This window comes from Esox lucius, chromosome 14, assembly GCF_011004845.1.
Source record: "Esox lucius isolate fEsoLuc1 chromosome 14, fEsoLuc1.pri, whole genome shotgun sequence".
Taxonomy (NCBI): Eukaryota; Metazoa; Chordata; class Actinopteri; order Esociformes; family Esocidae; genus Esox; species Esox lucius.
The window spans coordinates 27,875,371-27,902,048 of NC_047582.1; the positions used below are offsets into that span (position 1 = coordinate 27,875,371).

At 42.4% G+C, this 26,678-nt stretch overlaps 1 protein-coding gene across 1 annotated transcript; it reads left to right on the forward strand.

Moving 5' to 3' along the window:
* Positions 1-3,513: 3,513 nt before the first annotated feature.
* Positions 3,514-26,378, forward strand: setx (senataxin). Its single transcript, XM_029124904.2, has 25 exons — positions 3,514-3,845; positions 4,944-5,123; positions 5,469-5,679; positions 5,762-5,868; positions 6,023-6,242; positions 7,242-7,361; positions 7,960-8,128; positions 8,240-8,327; positions 9,380-12,871; positions 14,990-15,098; positions 15,235-15,408; positions 18,746-18,963; positions 19,254-19,406; positions 19,566-19,692; positions 20,531-20,632; positions 20,723-20,835; positions 21,189-21,260; positions 21,607-21,756; positions 23,365-23,472; positions 23,756-23,940; positions 24,090-24,182; positions 24,554-24,700; positions 24,822-24,932; positions 25,064-25,151; positions 25,336-26,378. The coding sequence occupies exons 2-25, from the start codon at positions 4,944-4,946 to the stop codon at positions 26,017-26,019; spliced, it is 7,221 nt and encodes a 2,406-aa protein (XP_028980737.2). The 5' UTR covers positions 3,514-3,845; the 3' UTR covers positions 26,020-26,378.
* Positions 26,379-26,678: the final 300 nt, after the last annotated feature.

The window sequence follows — 26,678 nt, forward strand, 5'->3', positions numbered from 1 at the left end:
ATGTCTCTCGTCCTTGTGACTCATTTGGAAGTGTGTTAGTTTAAGAGTGGGGAACGAACGGAGATGCTAAACAACACACGGGTAACGAAGAGGTGAACACTAACCAGGGGGGCGTTTTAAAAAGCAACCCCCACGAGCTAGAGGAGCCCACCAGCGGTACCCAGAGTGGCCAACGTGTTGGTTTTCATGCACCTCTTACCACCCGCGGCAAGCAGATGCCGCTCCTGTGCTCGTTCGCACTTTATTAAAGCTGTTACAAAGAGACAACACTGGGAAAATAACATTCTTACCTTTGCAGTGACAGATTCTAGCTCTGTTGGATCTCGGAGGGGCCTGCAAAGGTCCGTTGCTCAGAGTAGAAGACTAGAGACCGTGCCTCGATTCGGGGCCCGAAGGTCCAACCTAGAAGCAAGAGGGCATTTTATATAGTTGGTATTACTCAATAGCCACCCGCCACCCACATATCTGGTATCCAACCAGGGATGGTCGGCCCGCCTATGGTGTATCATCCACCCACAGCCATCTGGCCCCATGTTAGCCATCCACCCAGGGTTCTCCGGTCCGCCTGCCACTAAGACACTATAACCCCTATGCACACCAGGGCTCATCCGTCCAGCCACAGAGAAGTCCACCTTGTATGTATTCAACTGTTAAGTGTTCACCCAACTAGCATCAAAGGACAGTCTGGTGTTATATCTGTATATGGCTAAGCCTACCAAAACAGTCCAAGTGGATTACGTGTGCCGACAACCTTATCATTCTGACTGCTGATGGATATGCTTTCCGAAAAAGAGCCGGCTACATTTGTGAAGCTTTCGGTACCATGGGCCGATTGAACGCTGTGGCACACGTTCTCCTTACACACGGACGGGACAACGGGCAAGCCCTATTTGCTGTGGGTCAGTTGGAACGTATGACTGATAGAAGCGATATAGCAGAAGCGATCGCTTCGAGTTACGGAATCAAAACCCGAGCAGTGGTAATCTCACTGCTAAAAAAAATAAAATCCCTGTATTGACCCCATGGACAAAGTGCAAACTGGCAACCGTGACCAGACCATAAGGCAGCAAGAACCTGTGATCTTCACTGAAACCCGAAAAGCGATAATGTCCAACGCAGATGCTGTCACGGAAAAGGCGCTGAATCGACTCTGGGATCTGAACAGAGAAGACCTGAAAGGATTCCTATGGATGCTGAGCCTATCAGCACGCAAGCGTGAACTCGTCAAGACCGCCACTGACCTAGCAGTGGTTCTCATGGAACCCGTGGATCGCGACATGCTCATTTACCTGGACACTGTGTACGAGACACTGCTCAAGATCCAAGCTAACCACAGTGCAGAGGAGTTGACCAAGTGCATAAGTGCACTCAGTGCCTGAGTTCATTCATAGATAATACTGCAGGTGTGGGATGATGGGTGTTTCCTAAATGGAAATAAGGACTCTGCCATTTTGATATTTGTCTTAAGTAATCCAATAATTAGTCAAACATATATTTTGCACACTCTACTGAAATGATTGTAACAATTTGATCCATGACCCTAATTCACAAAACTAAATTGATGTTAATAAATATTTTAGAACATTCTATGAGATGGTTTTTGAAATGGAGAGGACAAAAACATACCTTGATTGCTGTTAGATGACCATGTCTTCCGATAGGGCCATTACCATATGTAACCCTTACTACAAAAAAGCAGGCAATGCTGTGTCGTGGAAAACCAAGTCCACAGCGACTAAAACAAAAAGCACTTCAACTCAGGAACTTGTGAATCCAATATACTTTAATGAAAATCATATGAGAGTGACAGACATTAAAGCCAGGCCCTTCTGCAGATACACCCAAATTCTAAGTACAGGGCTAAGGCTTTTATACAAAATCTTCAAATATCACGCCATATGATCATCACCTTTGGAAGTCCCCTTTAAGGCAGGGTTTATATGTTGCCCCTGTGTTTTTATACCTAATCTTCAAATATCACGCCATCTGACCAACCATCACGCCATCTGACCAACCATCACACCATCTGACCATCCTTCTTTGGAAGTTCCCCTGAGGGCGGAGTTTACCTCTTGCCCTTTATCACTTCCTGAGTGTCCTTAGCTTAACTTGAAGATCTCATGGTTCCTGTTGGGGTCACCCTTTCAGTGAACCCAAGAAGCTTTAAATTCCAAGGCCATAAATACCTGGACACAGGATGCTGTTCTGCTAAATTGCACTATTAGTGATAAACCCCTATGGAGTGTCAAGACCAATTGCTCCAATCTCAAGGCCATATGTTTTCTGAGGCCTTTCTGTCTGTGTGTGTGTGCGTGGGCTGCATCATCTAAGAACTCATAGTGTTTCTGGATCACTCATTAATATATTCCCTAAAACGTGTGATTATATATGCAGTTTATAGAAAAATCCCTCACAGCTGCTAACACAACAATTGGCAACATATGGAAGTAATGGCAAAAGTAGCTTAACTGCAACCGGTTCAATACCCAAGATAATGTCATAGATCCTGAAAATGTGCCCGCACAAAGCATTCAATGGAACGAACCCTGACCCATGTGTAAAATATGAAAGCTTGGGATTTGAGACTATTGCTTAGAATATGTCACCTGGAAACGAGTCTTGAAGGAGTTGCTGAAGTAGCTTGCCCGTATCTTTATCCAAACCCAAGATAAGGCCAGAAATCTATAGAATGCCCATGAATATCTCCATACAATGTCGACCTTTTGTGACTAAACTATATATACAGATATGTCCGTGTGTATGATGGATCAACGTGTGCTATGTATATGTATGAATAAATGACAAAGAACCAATTTCTCTGAATCTGATCTCTTTTTTATTGACACACGTACAGCAGGAAAGAATGTGTGAAGAGGAAATATTCACAGGTTTATGTTCATAGGAAACCCGGACCTATGCCCCAAACACTACAGTGATATAAAACAATATACATTCTAAAACATGTTTTGCTGTGTCTCAGGGGCGTCGGCTATAATTGGCTAATTTTCTTTTTAGTCAGAAAAGCTATGGCTAGATTTTAAACTAACCCACCCCCAAATTATTAAAGAGGACGAGAGATAAACAGTGAACAGTTCGTATTTATAGAGGAAAAAGCGGTGTGTTAAGTTGCTGTCCTAACTCAACAGAACACATTCCCTTTGTTCTATTACTACCTAGGCTTCACACAAGTGGCAAGCTATCCTCCCCCACATGGGTAACCTCTTCAACTCTAGGAGAAGACCCTAAACACCAGATTTTTACTGTTGTCTTTAAATACATAAATAATGTTTTGTTCAACTAACATCAGGAAAACGTATGCTCAACTGACAACGAAGTACAGGGCACACATCAACACACAAGCAAGCATATCGCAGCAACAGAAATAGCGTGCGCGTTCGCGCGAAGGGCGGACAGATTCTAGCAGGGGCACAGTTTTCCCGACACACACACAATAATGAAATTCTTGGAGGAGGAGTCTAGTGTAGAAAGGAAAACGGAACGGGATTATTTGCGTGGAAAACGAAACTGGTATTAATTTCTCATCAACTTGTTTTTACCACTAGAATTAAGAACAAAAACGGATGGATCAGAAATTCTCAGTATCTAATTTATGCAAACGCGCCTGACGAAAGGAACGCGACCCGAAACGTCACGTGTCTGCGACTGACTGGGTCAAGTAGTTGTTGCTGTTTGGAGGAAACGGGCGGGCGTTTGATCTGTGTACTTTCCGACAAGCCTTACATGGAAGCAAAAAACATGATAATGAGACATTTATATAAATGTGCTTGTCTACCAGGATGAATTAACTTTCTGCGCGGTTTGGATCAAAGCACTTGTATAACACGGTGAGTTTTCTGTAAACTAGACGCGAATTGTTACTGTACGTAGCAATCCAACATTATTAGCTTGTAAACGAACCCTGACAGACTTCTTCTCATGCGACCACGTTAACTTTCTTTCACTTACCAACTTTGTCAACACAACTGAAAGCTAGACTGGACACGTTTAAGAAGCGCTATGATATTTAACTTTGTGTAATTTGCTTATAAGGAAAACAATGTTAACTGGCTGATGTAGCTACATTTTTTATCTAACTAATAGTAGTATAACCATGCTAGCCAGCTAAATTACCATTGGGTATGCAATGCACCCGTGTAACGTAAATATCCGCGACATGTGTGCTCTTTACTTTGGAGACATTGCAATGTCTGCGGAGCAGATAGGCCGCTATATTAAATTAGTCTCATGCCATGTGGGTACACAAGAAGATATCTGTGTGCGACATGGTAGCAGCATCGCACACTGCCCCTAGGACAAGATGGCTGGAGTTTATAATGATATTTGTTGCTGTTCTGTGGCACAGTGTGTATGAATGTCCTGCAGGACAGCCAGGTTACCAGCCACTCCTGCCTAAATTGAATGTCTGGATGGAACATGTTCACCAACTTGGCCTTCCTTTTCCATAAGAAAGCAGTGAAAAATTCCTTGTGGCGATAGGCATTAGTTTAATCATATAAGTCTACCGAACAATCATCAACGCTTACAAACAATCATCCGAAGAGTCTCTAAAGCATATGGAAATACATTCAATACTTATAGAGGAAATGGGCGAAGGTTAGAATTTGCATGGTCATACCACAAACAACACACGTTCTATATCCATCCTACATTCTGTTGTGTATCTTCCTCTATCCTGTCCTAAAACCCATTGTTATGTATCTACCCCAATCCTGCTATAGGTTTATGTTTACCTCAGCACCTTGGGTACACCCAAGCCCCAATTGCTACAATGTTAGTGTGGGACAGCTGTGCTAAAACTACAGTTCAGCTGAGCTGTCGTGACAGCACTGCCTTGCAGGCATAACAAGACAATTATTGTTCTATTAAAAAAAAAAACTGCGTTGGTCTGTATTTTGTTGCCATATTGACTTGTACCTTTTTAGATGAGCACCTGCCATTGGTGCCTATCGGTGAATGGCGGTGTTGCAGAGCTGCTCCAGGAGTACTGTGCCGGGTCCCTGTCAGCGGAGGTTGAAAAGGAAGTCAGTGAGGACCTCAAGTTCTGTTCGGATTGTGTGGAGGCATACCACAGGGAAAAGGAAAACGTACCTGGACTGCACGGGGTAAAGAGAAACCATTCAGTTTGTGGTATTTTAGTAGAGCTCAGCATAATAACAAAAAAAAAATGGCCAAATGTCAATGAATAGAACTATATACTCAACATTTGTGTTTTCAGGTTTGTGATTTCTTTCCAGTTTTCATTCAGTTTTTCATTCCAGATTTTTTTTTAATGTATAAATATAATCCACGTCTGGGGGTAATTATTTAGGTCTAGAAGATTAACACATGAATGTCATTTGATTAGTGTGTGCAAAAAAAATTGCCCTTAAAATATTAATCACTGCAATCTTTTGCCCTGTCTTATACCCAACCCACCCGCTACCCACCCCCTCCACCCATGCTCACAGAGGCTATGGAAGTTAGAGACCTCAAGGCTTTTGAGAGCCTTCTCTGATGCAGAAAAGGGTGCACTGTCAGATAATGACCTTATCTGTGTGGATGAAGACGGCTGTGAGGCTGGTGTGCCTGATCTCAATCCTGCCCAGTATGCATACGATCTGACGGTTCCCATGTTTGAGGTCCTCAAGTACCCCTACCTCCTCGCACACCCCGAATTAAGTGAGTGCTGAATATTTCTTTTTAAATGACATGTAATGAGCTCTTGTTTGGTTTAAATTGATCAGATTTCTTGTTTTTCTAGGTGAAATGTGTGTTCGGGCTATCTGTAAGATGGCGGAATATGACTCCTTTGTGGTGACTGACAAATATGCAGGGATTTATCTCCTGCTTGTTCACCCTAATGAGACGGTACTACCATACATCTAGGCTTGTTACCAAAACAAGCAATATTTTGGTGTGATAGTCTAAATGTTTTTTTTCTTTTTAAATCTCTCATTTTTATATTGGTTAATTAGTGTTAAGGCTGATGTCTGTGGTGTGTCTTTTGTTACTCCTCTCTCAGGTAAGGCGGTGGGCAATTGAAGCTGCCAAGTCTTTAGGGAAGGTGGACCGAGATGACTTTTATGATTTTCAGGACATCTTCTCCTGTATGTTCTACATTGTTGAACTGGGAATCCCCCAGAACTTGGCAGACATGGATATGCCCTATAATCCCATGACCAAGATGACATGGCTGCCACCGCACCTTTACGATTCCAGTAATGCTAAAAACTACTGGCTGGGTATGTTTAATGGCACTGTAATGCATTTTTTGACCATTTACCAAGGGAACTTAATTTGAGTTGGGACCCCTCTGCTACAAATGCTTTACCTGTGGTCTGAACCAGGGCTACATTTATCAGATTTTTTAATTCTCAAACTGCTAAAATACAAATGAGTATAAAAATATCTGGGAGAAACTGGGAGGTGACTAATGGCCCATTTTTCCATTTCTCTCCAAGAAATTCTGTAAGTTCTTTTAGTTGGAACTCCAATACAGAAATATTCAGCACTTTTGACATTAGCGCTGGTAATATAGTAACTGTTTTCACAGTTTACGCTTTCAAGTTCGTTTTGTTGGCTAAACAAAGAGTACGTAGGGCTAGAATGCCAATTTCAAGTGATGTTTATAACTGCCAGTCCGTTGCCCTCGGCTAGCAATAAACTGTACGCCTGGTAAACATGCGTACTAATGAGGGATACATTTTTTTTTTTAAATCTCCTGCTCATTTTGTACGTTTGCCCACTGACAAAGAAATGATCAGTGTATAATTTTAATTGAACAGTGAGAAACAGAATAACAACCAAAAAAATCAAGGAAAACGCATGTTTTAAAAAAAAATTATAAATTGAATTGTATTTTAATGAGTGAAATAAGTATTTGATCCTGCTCTGTGCCGTTGCTGTAGAACCATGTTTCAAGGACAACTTCCCTGTCAGTATGTTTGACCCAAACACATTGTTCTGAAGGGATGACACAAGTACAAACTAATACAACACACTGATGTAGTTTAAGAACTAACACTGGCTTTAAAGTAAAGGCTAGTATTCAAAGTTCAGGATTAGTGAAAGTTTGTTCTTGTTTTTTGAACGGTGGTGCCATTTCGATGGCGAAGTAAATGTTTGTTTGTGGGCTTTTACTAATGGCTCTGTCACCAATCCTTCCTTTTAATTAATAAATATGTCACTTTATTTTGTGTGAAACGGGCAACACTTACTAAATGTGCCCTCTCCCCCGACAGGAATCTGTATGCTCCTCACTCAGCTTGATGCCCAGGCTATGGACTCCCTGTTCCTTGGACCGGACAAACAAGCCAACATACTAAACTGCATTCTGAACACCATAGAGAAAGACACAGATGGTAATTGAATAGATACGCCAGAGTGTCAGTATTTCAGTATTTTAGAATGGAAAAATGTATATCCTTTGCCAGGTTTATGCCTTCACAAAATGTTTTGAGGACTGTGGGAAGTTCCTTGGAATTTACGGCTTGGTTTTTGCTTTGATATCCGCTGTGAAGTTTAGGGCCCTATAGAGACAAGGGTGTGCCTCTCTAAATCATGTGCAATCAATTGAATTTACCACAGTTGGACTCCAAAAGTTGTATAGACATCTCAAGGATGATCAAAGGGTCATCTTCTGAGATCATTGAAAAGGGTCTGAACACCAATTTACATGATTTGACCTTTTATATTTTCATGTGTTTTTTATTTATTGTTATTGTTTTCTGTGTGTAGATTGATGGCAAAAAAGTTATACATTCTATATTCAGTGTCGGACACAACAGAATGTGGAGAAAAAGTACGGAGACCCATTCAATCTGAAGTCCTTGGCCTTTAATCCTACCCCATGCTCTCCATCTGGGAACATCACTTCAACATTATTGCTTGTGCCTTTCCGTTATATCTGTATGATGTTAAAATGTAATGTGTGAAACATGTCTTCATCACACTCCCCAGACGAAGAGATGGATCCCTTTTGGCCAGTCTTACGGTGTTTCATGGTGATCTTGGATTGTTTGGGCTCCAGAATCTGGGGTCAGATTGAACCATCCCAAGCCTTCCAGGCCATCACAGGAAGTCCGTCCTACATTGCAGCGATTGAGAGAATCAAAGAGCAAACCAGGATGTATGTGTTGTTCTTCTTGCATTATTCTTATTTCCTATCTTAGTTAAACTAACTACTTCTTTAATGAAGTTAGAAATTCGTTTGATTCTACTGTATTTGTTTTCTCTATAGACCACAGATTAAAACCGAATCTGTGAATGATGACGACATGGTGACCTGCAGTCAGATGGTTTACAACAGTAGCACCAACGTCAGCCAGGTAATAATTAGTAACCCTGTGCATTTTAAGTGCACTCTGAAACGGGCCCTTGAGTGTAAACACACAGTTTACAGTGTTTATGAAAGTCTGCACAAACGTTTTCATATTGTGTAGTTTCAGTTAAATTCATTTTCCCCACTGTTACATAAAAATGTTATCCCACAATTTCGACGCACCAGATTACATCCTTGCCGCTAGCATGAAAGCAATGTCACAACGAAATATTGCTATCCCCTCCGATAGAACTTTGTTGAATAATGAAAATACACAGGAAAGACATTTAGTGATACATTTCAGCTGCCCACATTTCTATTACTTGGTAGTGGAGTAGTGTGAGCATATCTCAAACATCACAAAGTGAGACAATGGGGTGATTTTGCCAGAAACCAGCTGATTAGTTTAGCTTCCTCCAGCTGCACTTGCATTGAATGAGCTTAATTAACAGCACATGCTGTTGCCTACTGTTTTAGCACGGCACATCAGTCTTTGATGCAGTGTGAATGATCTATGGGAACAGAACAAATGGCAAACAATCACTCCAAACGGTGTTCCTTTTGGCTACCCGCTCACGTTGTCCACCGTCAATAGTGCATGCAGTTACTGCCCCGGCAATATGGTAAGTGTAACGAGACAAGAAATGTAGTGGAATGAAATGTGACAATTATCAATAGCATCCACGCGACTTGTCTCAGCCTCTTTTGGTTTGGCTAAATGTTTTTGTTTCTGTGTAACATCATTGGTAAGTATATTCGGTTTGTTTTCATGTAAATTTGAAACGACCTGCCGGTGTGTTTAAAAAAAATGGTGTCTTGGCAGAGGTGTCAGAATAGGAATGTGAACCCAATAGATTTTGGGTTCACGTCACTGTGTTTATCTTCACTGTGCCGCAACGGTAATTTTGCATGTAGTTTTGTTATTCTACAAAGTTCTGTCCCTTGAGGTAGGGTGGACTCAATATGATGCTGTGACGTAACTCTTTTTCCGACTCTGAATTCTAAACAGCAACCTTTCTACTACTGATGGTTCTACTGTTGCTTTTCTTTTTCTTTTAGGACAAGCAAAGCAAAAGTTCACGTACTACAGATAGCAGTGTCATGTATGAAGAAATGAATTCTCTGGTCAACCTCATGAATTCAGATATGGGCCTGCCATTCTCTGTGAAAGACAGCACATTCCTCTGGTTCATCCCCTTTGTGAAATCCGTTATGGATCTCGATGACCGCAGTGTCATCTACATTGGTGAGGTTGTCCACTTCCTGTGTGGGGGGATCAGCACAGATCCCCTGAATCGCAATGTTTGCATATCTGACAAGGTCGCGGAGTTCTTCGCCCTCATACTCATCCATATCATTGAGTTGCACAAGGAGAGCGACCGCATGAATATGCTCTATTACTGTGCTCCCAAGTGGGTGGGTGTTTTGGTGAAATGTGCCACATTGCCTGTTGAGGCTTTTGTCCACACCTCTGAAGGTTCAGCCTCTCACTCCGTGTCTTCCACATCCTCAAGAGTTAGGGCACCCCGAAAGGTGTCTACCAGTAGGACTGTCCCACAGGCATGCATAAAAATCATCCGGTCTCTGCTCAAGGAAGGAAGTAGGATCAACCCCAACAGCAAGTGCAACGAGTTCCTTAATCTTGTGAACAAGCAGCTCAGGGAAGGTCCCCAGAAGGAGTGGAAGCTTAATAGGTCTGAGATTCAGGATCTACAGAGCTGTCTTAAGAACTATGTCAAGATGATAGTTAACAGGCCAACCACGAATGCTCCTCCACCTGAACCTCTAAAGATTGTGGGGCCTAAACCAACAACTACACCACCACTTCAGTCAAGTGATGAAGACTCAGGATCTAGTGGCATAGCAGAATTGAAACATACTTTGAAACATGAAGCTCCCTGGGATTGCAATGAAGGTTTAACTTCAGATCTTAGGGATTCCAATGGAGTATGGACAGGAAGGGACCTGAAAGAGGAGAAAGAAACAGAGGGGTTTGTTGAGCTAAACAATGATTCAAGACCAACTCGAGCAATTGTATCTTCCTTAAAGACAAGTCAGTGTAAAATCCAGGAGATTAAATCCAGACTTGGCTCACTAATGACCAAGAAGTCTAACTCTGAGAGAGATGGGCCTGGTACTACATTTGCTCAAGATAAACCTCAAAGTGTTTTGAGCAGTGGTAGAGATGAGGTTGAAATGCCTGCAGACCCTTCATGCGCTCAAGAAGAATCTTTTGACAATGAGGAGCTGGATGATTTGCCCCTTTCTATTTTAAGAACTACATTTATAAGAAACAAAGTTTCCAAATCTGGTAAAAGGCACACAGAACACATTGACCAATCACCACCACAGTCTCCCTCTGGCATTATTGTTATATCTGATGAGGACGATGATGCTGTTCAAACAGGATTGTGTTTTTCTGATACTTCCAAAATAAAACATGAACATGAACCTATTGATGCCTCTGGCCAGAATCACAGTCCCTTGCGTGATTATGATGGAGATATGAGTGAATCTCAGGTGTTTGAGTTTGAAACACTGGAGGATATGGCTTCTGCCTGGTCTGACCAAGGTTCAGGAAGTAAAATTATTTCTGAAAGAACCCAAAAAGACAGCCCTGTCAGACCTACCGTTTTAACAGTAAGTACAACTTCAGGAGTGCTTGATACCCAACCAGTCTCTGATGATGATATTGAACGAGCCTGTCAGCAGGTTGAGGAGCTTGAGAAGCTCAAGACCCCAACTCAAGAGTGCAAACGTGGCATTGTCAAAAAAAGAGATCTTCTTGTTGATGCAAAACCACTGCGCTCAAAGTGCCTGAGCGAAAAGTCTAAACTAGTGAAAAAACAAGCCAAAGAGGGCTTACCCGCTTTGAGAAAAAGTAATTCAAAGTTATGTTTAAATAGACTGGAAACCAAGATGCCATCTTCCTTAACCACATCATTGACATCAGCCATCTCACACAAAACATCTATTCCGGCCATTGTCCCTCCTAAAAAAGTCAGAAAAGCCATAGTGCCTGCATCAACAGCAGAGAGGCTTGGCTTAAAAAAAAAGGAGAGAAAAGCCTTTGATCTCTCCCAGCGAACGCTTGACTCTCTTGATGAACTGAGGCGCTATGGTGCTTCGGTCAATGTCCCACAGACCAAGAAGTCTACCAGACAGACCAAGAGGTCAAAGGTAACCTCACCTCAAAAGAGAGTTGTCAGTGTGAGTAACAAGAAGCTCCTAGCCTCCCAGGAATGCCAGTTTTTCAGACAGAGCAAGCAGGCATCCGGAGGAAGAACCTCTGCGAATGTTCCTAAAAAGAGAGATCCTATAAACAGTGAGGAGAATTTGAGGCCCAGTTTTGTTACAGCAGAGGAGGATGAAGATGAGGACCTGCCATGTTCCCAGCCAGATCCGGTTAGCCCGGTAGAGACGCTGAATGCCACTTGCAGCCTGCAAAAAAAAGACCCACAAGCGGACTCTACTCCAGCAAGTAGTGTGTCATCTAGCATGAACAGCTTTGTGTCTCCATACTTTCAGAGTAATTATGAAGTCACACCTGGACCTTCTGATCAGGACACTAGAAAGGAGGAAAAAGGTGCTGGTGATGATGATGAGGATTCAGACTGGATGCACCTTACCCAAATGGAACCAACGGACATGGAGATTTGCTCACAGATGGAGGGGGAAAACTTCTTCCACCCACAGCCGGACCCTGTAGACCTGGACTCAGATAAGCAGGTGCCCTTTCAGGAAATAGCAGGGCTTTCAGACTGGACACGTCCTGTACAGGCAACAGACAACGGGCCAGAAACTCCACTAGTCCCACAGAGTTTTAAGAAACCTACTACATCGCCACCCTCAGTCACCAGGTTGGATCAGGAGGATGATCGCTTGTTCCTGAAACCGGGAATGTCTCCTATATCGCTTAAAAAGGCCAAGCCCTCCACCACCAAGATCTATGCAACCTCAAAATCGAGGAATGCCTCCTTGGCCCAAGAGATGGAGAACACTGCAAAGGCAAAATGTTTGTCTGCTTCCACTCCTGCTGGAAGAGGCAGGCCTGCTCGCTCAGTTGGGTGTGCACAAAATGTACCCGAACCATCTCAGACAATTTTCCGTAAGCCCTTCCCACCCAAAGAACGTTTATATAGACCGATTGCCTCCCAAAAACCACCACCTAAACCCATTCCACCACCACAACAACCACCCCCCAGACCCCCACAAAACGTACCCCATCCACCTGGCCAGCCCATCCTCCCTATCCAGCACTGCAACATTGGTTCCACCCCCCAACCCTCCACCTCTAAGACTTGTCCCAGGCCTGATGCACTTGTCCATAGACAGATACCCAACCAAGATGTTGGCTTCAGATATGATCCCAACTACCTGATTCAAGGCATTCTGAGTTGGACCTTTGATATGTTCAGCAACTACAAGCAGTTTGGTTTGCCCTCTGAGATATGCGAGTTACCGCTGGAAACCGTAGGCCTCAACTTCAACTCCTACGATGAATACTACAATACGTTTTACCCCGTACTTCTCACCAACGCTTTTGAGGAGGTGAGTGTTCCATTTGTTTTACAAAATTAATTGTGAAACTCTTTGGCGTGAATGTACTTATTAGGGTGCATCAACTGTTGGCGCCAGTCAAGGACAGCTGAGTTTTTTTGTTTGTTTTTGGTTCATATTGATTTAAGCAGGATTTGCCAGCAACACCAAAAGCCACTACTTGCATTTATAAGATTTCCACTATTCTGAAGCATAAATATGCTAACTATATTATTAATGTTATCAAGTAATGATACTTTTTTTTAATGTAGTACATAAATATTTTATATTGTTTATATATTGTGTATTCCTGCTAGTTAGTAGTCTTCACAATTATATTATCATATTTGGTCAGGTCGTTGTTGCCAGCCCAAAGCAATAGGGATGAGCTAGTTGTTCTTCTTGGAATGGTCCCTTTACATCCAAGCCGCATGAGGACTTTAATTTAGAAAGCAAAACTAGAATGTCACTACTCTGGCTAGCACCTATTGTAGCTTGCTTTCTAAACAAATCAAATGTATTTATAAAGCCCTTTTTACAACTCAGAGGGGTGACCAGTCCTCTTCTGGCTGTGCCGGGTGAGATATTAAGAGTCCAATTGGAATAATTTATAAATGCATGTGGGCTAAATCCAGAGTCTATTTAAAATGTAGACTAGGTCAGAAATATGTCCAGATGGACAAGGACAGGGACAGCAACGGGCCCCCCAAACCAGATACTCCGCAGGTGTGGACCAGGACCTCATGTCCTCCTAAAGTTTAAAACGGGAGAAGACTGGGAATGCTGTAAAAATGGGAATTCTGACTCAATGTGTAGAATGTTAGTTAGAATACCATTCCATCTAACTGATACCTAGTTAGGTGCTAAGGATAAACCGAGGAACTTTCTCTGTCCTCGCTACTAGCCAAGGACACGTATGCAAAGTGTTTGCTCGCTTGGTTAAACAGATCCTTTGGAATGTATTGTGGAATCTGAGCATTAACAATTCCAATGAAACTTACATTCATATTGTAAGTGAATGTGCCTAGATAATGAGAACAACAGAAACCTCTCTGTTTATATTATCTCTCTGTAGGTAGTGCTCTAATGACAGGAATATTTACGATGGCCATATGGCATGGGGGTTGACTTCTAAAAACATGGTCTTAGTTAGAAACACCCTTAATGTATAGGCTAGCTGGTAACCAACATTACAGTGAGAAGAGATTGACGGAGATGAGATTGAGGTTGTGTAAGGAAGGCCAGGTCCGTAACTTCATGTACAAGACTTTCTAATGCTGCAATAAATAATATACTTTCTCTCTCCCTTCACAAACAGGTATGCTAATTATTAAAACCACTATATGAAACGGCCGATTTCTAACAGTATTGACTCCTTCATTCTATATTTTGTTGTGTTACAACCTTTTTTTACAAACTTTTTACCTTCAATCTACACAATACCTTAGGTTTTTAAACATTTATGCCATTTATTCAATATAAATGACTGAATTATCTCATGTAAGTATTTTGAACCATTGGCACGAAACACCAAGTTGAGGCTGGATGCATCCTGTGTCCTCTGATCACCTTGGAGATGTATGTAACTTGACATGAGTCAGAAAGGCACACACTTGTGATCATTGATCACTACTCGAACAAACAAGTTCAGTTTACTCGCTATAAACAACATTATTTTTAAATGTCCGCCTCTTTGCAAAAGTGGTACTCCAGTCTAAATTATTTGCCCTCTAGAATTATGGGAAACATTGGTAAAAATGATTTCTCAGATGACTTAGTAAGAGTTCTTAATTATTGAGATTAGCTAGGAAATAGTTTCAGCCGAAAGAAACTTCTATTAGATGTGGTTCATAATAAACATCTATGGGAGCTGAATTGAAGCCACACTCATGGTTTTAAGAATAATATTTGTTTCTTAAGAATTCTTAGTTAAAGCATAGTATGCCTTAAAATATCAAGCTGAAGAGCATAAAAAAAAATCATAGTATTGCCATAGTCTTATTTCATATGTCCTAATGTTTTGTGTTGTTTACTGTTTCAACTTGGAATATTGAATTTCAGCATTTAAACTAAAAGAAAATGATGAAGGATGTCTATATGAAGTTGTGAAATTTCTTTCTCTCATCAAAGCTTGCAGGTGAATGGCTTGAGAACAAGGAATCAGGAAAAGTGGTGTCTCACGATTTGAAGGTTGTAGCGAATGACAAATGCAACAATTTTTGGAATGTCAGCTTTACAGGTATTCTTAGTAAAGTTACAGCTTTAATTAATATACTGTTAGAAGTGAACATACTGCAAACATTGATAAACTTTTGATTATGCAAACAAAAATCAACATTTACAGTTAATCCACTTACCTTACATGTTTTTGTCAGCAAGCATTACTTCCATTGAAGAATGCTGTCAGCTGTACCCAAAGGAGGAAGACCTGGTTATCCTTTGGCTGCCCCAGAATAGAAGTTCTTACTTGTGGCCAGGACACAGCATCTTTGATCACCAGGAACATTTTGGCTATGTGCAGAGATCCAGTGTCTTTAACCAAACTGCTGGTGAGTATACATTTTGTTTGTAAGAGGCTAAGGTGGGTTCGGCTTAAATCTAGAAGAAAATCATTTGTTTACGTGACAGTTTTGTGAAAAACCATTGGCCCCGTCAGATTTTCAGTATTTTTGCACTTTTCCCCCCAACTTAAGGATGGGTGTTAGTGTAGAGGCAGTCAGAGTAAAATATATCCATGTTTGGTGCTTCTTTTGTTTGTTTGGTGTGCTAATCAAATGTGTAAACACCAGTTGACTATTTAATTGATTTCATGAGTTTGTTTCGTATGTCCATCCAAATCCAGTACCTTTGCAAGTTAGCATTTAGTTTTTGTGAAGCTTTTCTATACCCAAACTAGCTTAATGTGAATTCAACAGATGTTTCAAGGTTGATACTTTGTTGACCTTAAGAAGTAACTGTAGGGTTGATAATAGGGTTGAAGTACTCTGAAATTGTGACATTTATTTTAAGCAAAGGGCAAATATCTACCATTGTTAAATATCCATGTGTTTTGTTCTGGGAGGAGGGAATATCCAAAGCTTTCTTGTCTTTCTGTTTGACTGAAATTCTCAACCAAAATATGAAGAATATTAAAATAATGGGTGGTGTGATGGCAATTCCATCAATCAGAACTCTTAAAGAGGAAGTACAGAAACAAAATTCTCTTGGCACAATTAAGTTGTATTATTTGAGCGACGTGTCAAACGCTTACAAACATAATCATCCGAGGAGTCTCTAACTTAATATATGTATTTATAGTGGAAAAAGTTGCTGCCCACCTGTCTTGTCAATAAAACCCATTCCCCCTGTTCCATCACATACCCTGGGCTTCAAACAAAGGGACCGGCTGTCCTCCCTCACATGGGTAACCTTCTCGACTCTCGAGGAGTCACAATGTCTGGACAAACAACAGATAGACACTAAAGGGCTATACAGATTTACTGATTTACGAGTAACCCTCTAATCTGCTAGTGCCGGTCAAGGATGCCCCCCAAGGCAAACACCAGATCCCCCTCTAACTACATTTCTTTTCTCATCCAAACATGGGGGCTCGGCAACTTTCACTAGTAACCCATTTATACATGTATAGGACCAAGTATACATCAGTTCAATAATTTCCACAACAGTGGGCTATACATAAAAGATGAGTGGAATTGTAACACTAAGTGTAATTGGCACATTCTACGAAATATGGTCTATATATTTTTTGTGAGACAGAAATAATAGCATATCAACTTGTTAAATGTCAGGTTGGTTTGGAAGTGGACTCAAACAATTGCCATTTCGTTATACTGTTCCAGTGTAGGGTACTGTTGAATCAACGCTCTGTTCCATGTAATATACTTAGCAAATCCGCTATGGTTTTCTTTTCTGCCAAAAACCCAAATAATTTGTGTTACCAGGCTTTCACTTTGAAATGGCACTTGGTTGCTGTTTTAACCTGCACAATTCAATTGACGCTCACTCTGTTGAAACAAAGCCCCCATTGCTTCTCGTTGCTCTAGTTCTTATGACGCCATCTCAGTTTTCTTAATGTCAAGTGTGTGAGTGCTAGGGCAAAAACAAAAACATGCACCCCTTTGGGTCCCCAGGACCAGGATTAAGAAACACTGTCCTTAAGGAATTTATTGCTTTTTAAAATTTGAATAGCCATTTTTTATATTAAAATGGAATTTGAATATTGATTATTATTTTGAAAGCACCAATGTTTAGTGTAAAAGGCCAGCTGGCAACCCCTATTTAAATGAATAAAACAAACGACAAATATTGGTCAAATTGTGTTGCTTTTTTATTTTTTTTTCCAGATCTATACAAACTCCACATTTTCAAAGTCAGAATGTATAAAACAAATTTCACATTGCTACAAAAATAAACAATAATGATCATGTATCTTTTGCAATCATTGAGAAACCAGTGTTAATGCTTGCTAACAGCAACGTGGCAGCCATAAATGCATTTTTGCCAGACTGTGTAAGCAGACCAGCCAAGAAGAGCGAATATCTCTTAATGACTGACTGACTGACTGCCCATTGTTAAATTGCATAGTGGTTAGAAATGTAGGACTGCCATGTTTGAGGATCGACCGGTGTTCGGTCCTCAGATTATGCATTTGTTCAGGAAAGATCAAATCGAATTAAGGATTTGTTCAGGATAGACACAATCTTCGCTTGCTTCAACCTTCAGTAGCTACGTTATAGTAAGCCTAAAATAAAAATGTTTCTCTTGTCTTTTCACTTGGTTGATAGTTATTGTATCAATGTCATTCACGAATGGAAGAAAAACAGAAGTTGTTGTGTCATGAAATGAAATAGCTTTGCTAGTGTAAAGCTAATCTTCAGTCTCGCTAGAAATTTACTAAATTCTTATGACTATTCCAAGTAATTTAGTAAATACTAGTAGGCCTATTACTGGCTAATAAGCTTTTAAAACTGTAAGTGGCAAAAGCCATATGATTGGTAGATGCTGTCTGTGGTGGAAATAAACTTAATAAGAAACGTCAGTTTAACATAATGCTTAATGGTTTAACATAATGCTTAATGGTGTCTAGCTAAATATTCAAACTTGGCCTGGTGTTGATATGTGACAAAATGATCTATTGTTGAGACCCATTTTATGACAATCCAAATCAGTCCCTAGAATAATATCTTTCTAATTTAACGTTGAATGTGGTGCATCCACCCTGTTATACCTGTTATTGGTTTGGATGTTAGCTTCTGTAGGGACCTAGTTTCGATAACCATGGAGTTTCGACTAATTGGTTTAACAATGCAGAACACTCTGCGCACTTATAGCTTACTGGCATAGTTGTTAAAGACACAGCCTGTCACATAGGAGACCCTGGTTTGATTCCAGAGAAGGCAACCACATTCATTCCTTATGATCGTGGGCCGGCCAAAATAGGCTTGCCTGGTTCCTTGTCTTGTTTCTTTAGATTCTACTGGGGACAGATTTACAGGGGAGTATGTCTGGTTATAAAAATAAATATATATTTTTATAACCAGAAAAAAGAAAAGCCTTCCACTGTCTTCTAAAAGCCTTTCTAAAGACATCAGAATGCCAATAAGAGTCTTGTTTAAATTATGTTAAAAATCAGATAACTGGTTATTTCATAAAGTATTCATAGTTTTAAAAACTTCTAAATGTGCCTCCTTCAGATATTAACATGGCGTGTGACGACATACCTTGCCTATAGCAATACATTCTCTATGCATACATAGTATTGTTTTACTATATTGTATTAATTACCATTCTGTTTTACATCATTGTGCGAGTTTATGCTCTCTGACTATTTAAATAGCACTTAATCTAGAATTGTGTGAGATGTTTTGTTTTTGTGTCGTCCTGCAGGCCAGTCCCCCACTCTAAACCTGACGATCAGGATTCTGGGGAACGTCTCATTGGTTAATCAGCAGATGGTGCGTTGTGATGTGGTGGGCTCCCTGGTCAGCACCATGAGGGAGTTCAAGGCCATCTGTAGGCTCAGAAATTGCTCCATGCGCCGACCACTGCTCAGCCCCCAGGCCCCCTTCTTCCAGTCTGGGCCGGAGGTCATCCCCAGTCTGCCCGTGAGAATCTGTTCTTATAAAATAAATTAATATGGACTTGAATCAGGAATGTTGGGTGTTTTATGTGAAGTTATTCCTTTTTAGAATGATTTAGTGACCAACTACCGAGAAATTATGTAACCTCAGGTAGTAATTTATTGACGTTTAGTGATTTGGAAATTGCTTTGTACCTGTACTTGTGTGTGACATAGCCAATTTGAAATCCATCTACAATATTGCATCATACATTATCATGAATATTGGTTTCTCAGCAGTATGTAAACAGTGTGTCTGTATTTTATTTGTCCAAGGGTTATAATTCTGACCAGGTGAGAGCAGTGAAAACTGCTATGTCCATCATTAGGAATCGGCTAAATAACCCCAAAATCTGCCTGATACATGGACCCCCAGGAACAGGGAAAAGCAAAACCATTGTTGGTCTGCTGCAAAATCTGTTCCATGAGGTATGTGTTTTGTTTTGTGACATTCTGTCCCCAATCCTAAAGTCCTTGGCTGCTGTCATCTTACTCTAGTCTTCTGTAGTCTTCTAAATTTGTGCGTACTGAGCACAACCTTATTTGGAGGTTGATACCGATCTGTATTTTTCATGTAAACATCCCCAGGGAGTAAACATGCAAGCTAAAAGCCGCCAAATGCGAGTCCTGGTGTGCGCCCCATCCAATGCCGCCATTGACAGTCTGATGAAGAAAATCATCGTCGTCTTCAAGGAGAAATGCAAGAACGTCCAGGGTAGGCTACGTCAGCCCTGCTGAACTAGTTAGGTCCAGAAATAATTGGACACTGACACAAGTTTTGTTATTTTGGCTGTTTACCAAAATATATTCAAGTTACAGTTAAATAATGAATATGTGCTTAAAGTGCAGTATCTCCGCTTTATTTTGAGGGTATTCACATCCAAGTTGGAGGAAGGGTTTAGGAATTACAGCTCTAATATGTAGCCCCCTCTTTTTCAAGGGACCCAAAGTAATTGGACAATTGACTCAAAAGCTGTTTCAGGGACAGGTGTGGGCTATCATTATTCCTTCACTAGTTAAGCAGCTAAAAGCCAAAAAAAACTAAAATCCATCAGAGAGAGAGCAGGAACGTTAGGAGTGGCCAGCGTGTGGTGATGTCCATGTGTTCCAGACTTCACGCAGTCATTGCTTGCAAAGGATTCTCAACAAAGTATTAAAAATTAACGTTTTATTCATTTAGATTTTGTTAATTTCTTCAATTACGTTTTAAGTCCCTGAAATAAGCTGGCTGGGTATGAAAATGGTTGCAATTTCTAAACGTTTAATATGATAATTTTGTTAAACCCCTTGAACTAAAGCTGAAATTCTGCACTTCAATTGTATCTTTTTTCAATTCAAATCCGTTGTGTTGGCGTACAGAGCCAAAATACTTCTTGACCTAACTATTTAAATCGTTAAATAATTGGTGAAATGTGAACTGATTAATGGATTGCACAAAATGTGAAATTATTAATGGAAAATGTAAATGTGAAAAGTTCCAACGCAACTCAGGCATTCGATTGTTCTGAAGAACTGACAGTGATGTTTTAATTGTCCCGTATGGCTCTCTTCAGGTAACTGTGGATACATCAATCTAGTAAGGCTCGGGAATGACAGGACCATCTCCGAAAGTATGAAACCATTCAGCCTGGACAATCAGGTGAAATCGCGAATAGGTAAGTCTGGAGAGCATTCGTAGGCATTCGCAAATACACGTGGGCGCACATCAACACCGTCACACGCCTCTCCTCCCTTTTCACTTGCAGAAAAATACCAGGCGGGACACCACAAGGATGTCCACCGACATGGGCTACAGCTGGATGAGGAAATCGACAGGATCTCCAATCTGCTGCCCAAACTGAAGAAGAAAGACAGAGAGGTACATTAGGGTTTCCCCCAGCAGAGGACGCCAGAGAGCTGGACACGCTGTTACCCAAATCCCCTTGAAAGTTGTGTTCATACACTGTGCTTTTGCCCACTTTTGAGGCATTTACATTATTTAATCAATTATAAATTAAGTGTATAACACCTCAACATGTGGAGAAAGTGAAGGGGACCTAATTTTTACGAAGGCACTGTGTGTGTTATGGAAAAGTGATCTATGCTTCTTTGTTGATGACTGGGCGGTACATATTACTGTGTGATTCAGGGGAGGGTGTAACTGACTCGAATGGTTTACCAAAGTTGATCTTAATGGAACTCTGTTCTCTTCTCTTGGGTTGTGGCATTTAGTTCGAAGAGATGGCGGCGCAAAAGTCTAAACTGCTCAAAGAGAGACAGGCGCTCAGCTCTGAGCTCAGAAAGGTAAGGCCTGGTCATTTCTATGACGTTACCAATTGACTGGAGGTCTTGCCACTCAGTCTTTGCGCTTGCTTAGTAGTTACAGTGGATATAAAAAGTCTACATACCCCTGTTAAAATTCAAGGTTTTTGTGATGTAAAAGAATGTGACTAAGATAAATCATGTCAGAACTTTTTCCACTCTTAATGTGACCTATAATGTGAACTCACAATATCCACTATATGTTGGATGAACGAGCAGATATTATTTGGGGTTAAATGAAGGGGTTTTAAAAAGTCCTTGGGGAAAGGGGCGGGATCTCGCCTTGGGTTTACTTGATCTTCCTCCGTGCATCCATCTCCTGCTACAGACTCGCAGTGCGAAGCAGGTGACCCAGACCCAGGTGCTGATAGATGCCCATGTGATCTGCTGCACGTTGAGCACCAGTGGCAGCTCCCTCCTGGAGTCGGCCTTCCGACGCCTGGGACATGAGCCCTTCGGCTGCGTCATCGTGGACGAGGTCAGAACTTTGCGTCCCATTCCTTTGGCTGGACATAATGTTATTAATGAATTAATTATTATTTAAAGTCCAGTTTAGGGTGACGGGGTATCTGACCAAGGGGGTGGATGTAGATGATAAAGAGCAGGAGCCCAAGAACTGAACCCTGGGGGACACCCTGTGTGACTACATAGTCAGAATTATGACAATGAAATGTTGTGAGTACGGTTGGTGAGGTATGAGCGTAGCCAGGAAAGTGCGGCTCCCTCATCACCCAATGCTTTGAGCCTGGTGAGGAGGATCTGGTGATTGACTGTGTCAAAGGCAGCACTCAGGTTAAGCAGGATAAGGATGTTGAGGGCGCCAGCATCAGCAGAGACTAGAAGGTTATTAACAACTTTGAGGAGGGCAGTTTTAGTACTGTGAAGTGGTCGGAAGCCAGGTTGAAAAGGCTCAGACAGACCGATATTGAGGAGGTGGTATTGAAGTTGGGTGGCAACAGTTTCCAGGGTTTTGGAAAGGAAGGGAAGGTTGGAGATGGGGCAGAAGTTATTGAAATTGGTCGTGTCCAGGCCAGGTTTCTTTAGGATGGGTGTGACAACCGCATGTTTAAAGCTGGAGTGGACGATGCCATGGTAGAGAGAAAGAGACTTTTTGGGTGATGGAAGGACAGAGAGCAGGAAGGCAGGCCTTAATGAGAGTGGCAGGAATTGGATCCAGGGAGCAGGTAGTTGTTTTTGAAGTTTTGTGATTAATGGTGAGTCGACTAGGGTGAAGGTGCTCAGGAGGGTTTGTATAACGGGGGGGGGGGGTAGGTGGAAGAAGGAACTGGGGGAGATGGGTTAGCCAAGGAGGACCCCGTACCAGAGACCCGGCAGCGACTGAGTGTGCTTGTGCTCAGCCCCGTGCCGGCGGCTGGCAACCCGTTAATGATCCTTCCGCAGGTTCACGTACGGAAACCTTGTTACGACTTCCTCTAGATAGTCAAGTTTGATCGTCTTCTCTGCGCTCCACCAGGGCCGTTACCGACTCCGGCGGGGCCGATCCAAGGATCTCACTAAACCATCCAATCGGTAGTAGCGACGGGCGGTGTGTACAAAGGGCAGGGACTTAATCAACGCGAGCTTATGACCCGCACTTACTGGGAATTCCTCGTTCATGGGAAATAATTGCAATCCCCAATCCCTATCACGAGTGGGGTTCACGGGGTTACCCACGCCTCTGATCCGCTCAGTGTGCCGCGCGTGCAGTCCCGGACATCTAAGGGCATCACAGACCTGTTATTGCTCAATCTCCTGTGGCTGAACGCCACTTGTCCCTCTAAGAAGTTGACCGCGTTACGAGTTAGCAAGCCGGAGTCTCGTTCGTTATCGAAATTAACCAGACAAATCGCTCCACCAACTAAGAACGGCCATGCACAACCACCCACAGAATTAAGAAAGAGAGCGATCAATCTGTCAATGTGAAATTTTTTGTTTGAAGTGGGGCCATGGAGTTGAGGGCAGCAGATAGAGTAGTATTGACACTTTGTCAATACTACTCTAAGTGTTAGCGTTTTTCAGAAAATGCCTTCCTGGTTTGGAATACGAGCTTGCATGTGAGAACCAACATTGTTATTTCATTGTGCAGGCAGGGCAGGCCACAGAGACTGAGACCCTCATCCCCATGCTCTATCGCTGTAACGCCCTTGTCCTGGTGGGAGACCCCAATCAGCTGCCCCCTACTGTCATTTCCCAGGTATTACACCTCATGGAAATACACCTGCAACACGTCCTTACTCATATGGATCTCAGTTAAACTGTTCTGACAGTGAAACAGGGTTTTTCTCTGAGTATAAACAGTCGCTGTCAAATGAATTCAACCCTCCTTGGTATTTTATGAAATAATTACAAATTATGAAATAATTACAAATATAAAATGGAAAACAGACTGGATAATTCTTTTGAGAGCCACTGAATAGATACCATGAAGTGTTTCATGTACATTTTCCAATTGACTGTTTTCTCCCCCTTGATGTCAGAGGGCGAAGGAGTTGAATTATGGCCAGTCCCTCATGGCTCGGCTGGTGACGGTTCTGGACAACTCCTCTAAGGATAACAACATACCCAGCCCAGTGATCTTTCTCAGTAACCAGTACCGCATGCACCCTGACATCTGCAGGTTCCCCTCCAAGCACGTCTACCACAACGCCCTCAAAACCGACAAGTAGGTCACACCAGTTCGTACCATAGATTCAAAATATTAGTTGGTGCATCTGTCCCTGACAGCCCTTTATAATGGAGTGTGGCGGTGTTCAGTGTTGTGTGGTACAATAAGTGTCTGTGGTAAATGAACATGCATGTTCCTGTCCTCAGTGAGACCGCAGAGAGACGGGTTAACTTGAGCTGGCCCTTTCAGCCCTACCAGGTGTTTGACGTGACCGATGGGCAGGAGGTCAAGGAGAGAGAGTAAGTAAAGCTCTGTTTCACGATCCTCTCAGGTCTCCTGTTTGTCGCCCCGTTGTCCTTGAACTTCATCACAACTCTGTTTTTGGATCTGACTGTTTACCGTTGTTGCTGTCAAAGGTTTACATAAGTGTATGAATTTAGATGTACCTCTTTTCTTTTCTAAAGCAGAGCATGAATAAGGTGTGAATTTGGAATCTGTGCTTTGACTTCAAACTAGCCAATGAACAATTACCAACAAAAGCATTTTCTCTCCTGTTCCCTGTGCGGGCCAATATCTCAGTGAACCATTTCCTTTAAAAAATGCATCTACTTATTAACAAGGGCTTGAGACTGAATCCACATGGAATGACTAACTGCCTGTGTTCGATCAGTTCATTTAGCAACCCGAAGGAGATACAGCTGGTGAGGTTCCTGCTGGATTTGATAGCGGTGAAGCAGCAGGTCAGAGTGGGGGTCATCACACCCTACAAAGCCCAGAAGGACCGTATCAACCGTGAGGTTGCCAAGCTGAACCTTGTGTGAGTCAAACGCTGGGCTAGTAACTTGGGACGACAAGAGTGTGCTGACATGCAACTATGACTTTTGACATGACAGTTTACACTGTAAATGTTACAAAAATCCTCTTTTATTTCTAATCAGTCCACTGGGTCCCAGAGTGGAGGTGGACACGGTGGATGGGTTCCAGGGTCGAGAGATGGACTGCATCATTGTCTCCTGTGTCAGGGCCAGCCACGAGCAGGGCAACATCGGGTACGTTTTCCCTGGCAGGTCGCGTGGCTCTGGTATTGGTGGAATGAGTGTAAGCAGGGTCATATTACCAGTGTTGTACTGACCCTTGTCATCTGCATGGACCTCATCTACTGTGGTCATGTCCTCCGCAGATTCCTGGGGAACCGCCAGAGGCTGAATGTGACCATCACCCGGGCCAAGTGTAGCCTGTTCATACTGGGCCATTTAAGGACGCTCCGGGTAAGTAGCCCCGCCCCCTGGGTCACATGGATGCCTTGTTGTGTTTCATGACCTGTGGTGGTTGTACGTTGGTTCCTGTTTTACTATCTGAAGGAGGACCAAAGGCTTTAGGTAGTTATTTTTAATGGTACTAAATTGCCAGTCCTCACCGTGATCTCAACACCTACGGTTCTGTCTGTTCTAGGAAAACAATGAGTGGGGTGCGCTGATCAAGGACGCTGCTACCCGGGACGTCATCATACAAACCAATGAGATGACCTTCAAGGCGGATGCCATGAAGATCTTCAAGCAGGACCGGCCCAGGAGCCTGTCTCACCTCCCCAGAGAGCCAGTCCCCCCCCGGCCCGCTGCTGCGTCCTGCCGGGCTGCTCCCCCCTCGATGCGACGCTCCACTCACCCAGCCCCGGTCTTCCACGCCAGGGACTCTGCCCCGCAGCGGCGCCCCAGCTCCTTATCTCCTCCTCAAGCCACCGAAACCAGAGATCCCCGTCTGATGGTCCAGCATCCACAAGCCCCTCAGCACAGACCAGAATGGGACTCACGAGCAGAGGTCAGAAGAGATCCACGGCTGGAACGCCTCAGAGACCCTCAATTTGAGAGGGACCCACGAGGACGGAGCAGCCCAGAGCAGTATCCTCAGGCTGGGTACCAAGATAACCGGCGATGGGCTGACAGGGAGAGACGCCATTCACCTGCTTCTACGTCTTACCCCAGAGACAGAGTTGGCAGGCCACTGAGGGACCCCAGACAGACAGACTCTTATCGATACGGTGCTACAGCCTCCTCCAACCACCACACACACACTCAGAAACGACCCACAGACCAACAATGGATCCCTCCCACTGACGCCAAGAGGGCCAAGAGATGAGTGACCGCTCACTCTGTACGGCTGTTTTTGTTTTTAGTTGTTTCATAACAGAAAAATGAGAGAGATTATTCCTCAGAGTACTGTTTCTCCAAAACGGTCCCGTTTATGACCTTGTTACCAAAGTTTTCACCAAGAAATTTGTAAAAGTCAAGCAGCAAAATGATTGCTGTTTTATAATTACAAGGCACTTCATTTTTGTAATCAACTGGTAATGACTGAGGTCTTGAATGTGTCGATCAGCCCCTGCATTAAACTTCTGTTTATTGGAATAGTGTAGGCAGGGCCTTTTTTGAGAAAGGACACCATAACTATTACACTGGTACGTGACAGTTTGCAGGAATAAACCAATGGTAATCTAACCCGGGTAATTTAGTTTGCCTTCTACTTCATCTTCTTTACAGTCCTTCAATTGTTTTTCAGTTCTTATTCCATTATGTCTCTCATTTACCTCAGTTCTCTGCATTTGAATAGATATTTTCCTGATGAGTGTTGCAGTGCTAGATGCTTGATTACTGAATATTTATTAGTCAAGTCTTAACGGAAAGCCTACCATATCTTTTTATGTGTACTCTGTGTATTATTTACCCTTAAAAGCATAGTATGTGCCATGTGTATTTTGCTTCGATTTTATATTTTTGGTTACCACCATTTTGTACCCT

Bases quoted from the DNA above. Each gene is read 5' to 3' on its own strand.
- setx (XM_029124904.2), top strand. From the start codon at position 4,944: ATGAGCACCTGCCATTGGTGCCTATCGGTGAATGGCGGTGTTGCAGAG. The intron at 19,693-20,530 runs GTAGGCTACGTC...GGCTCTCTTCAG, and splicing joins GAAATGCAAGAACGTCCAGG to GTAACTGTGGATACATCAAT. The intron at 21,757-23,364 runs GTCAGAACTTTG...TTCATTGTGCAG, and splicing joins GCTGCGTCATCGTGGACGAG to GCAGGGCAGGCCACAGAGAC.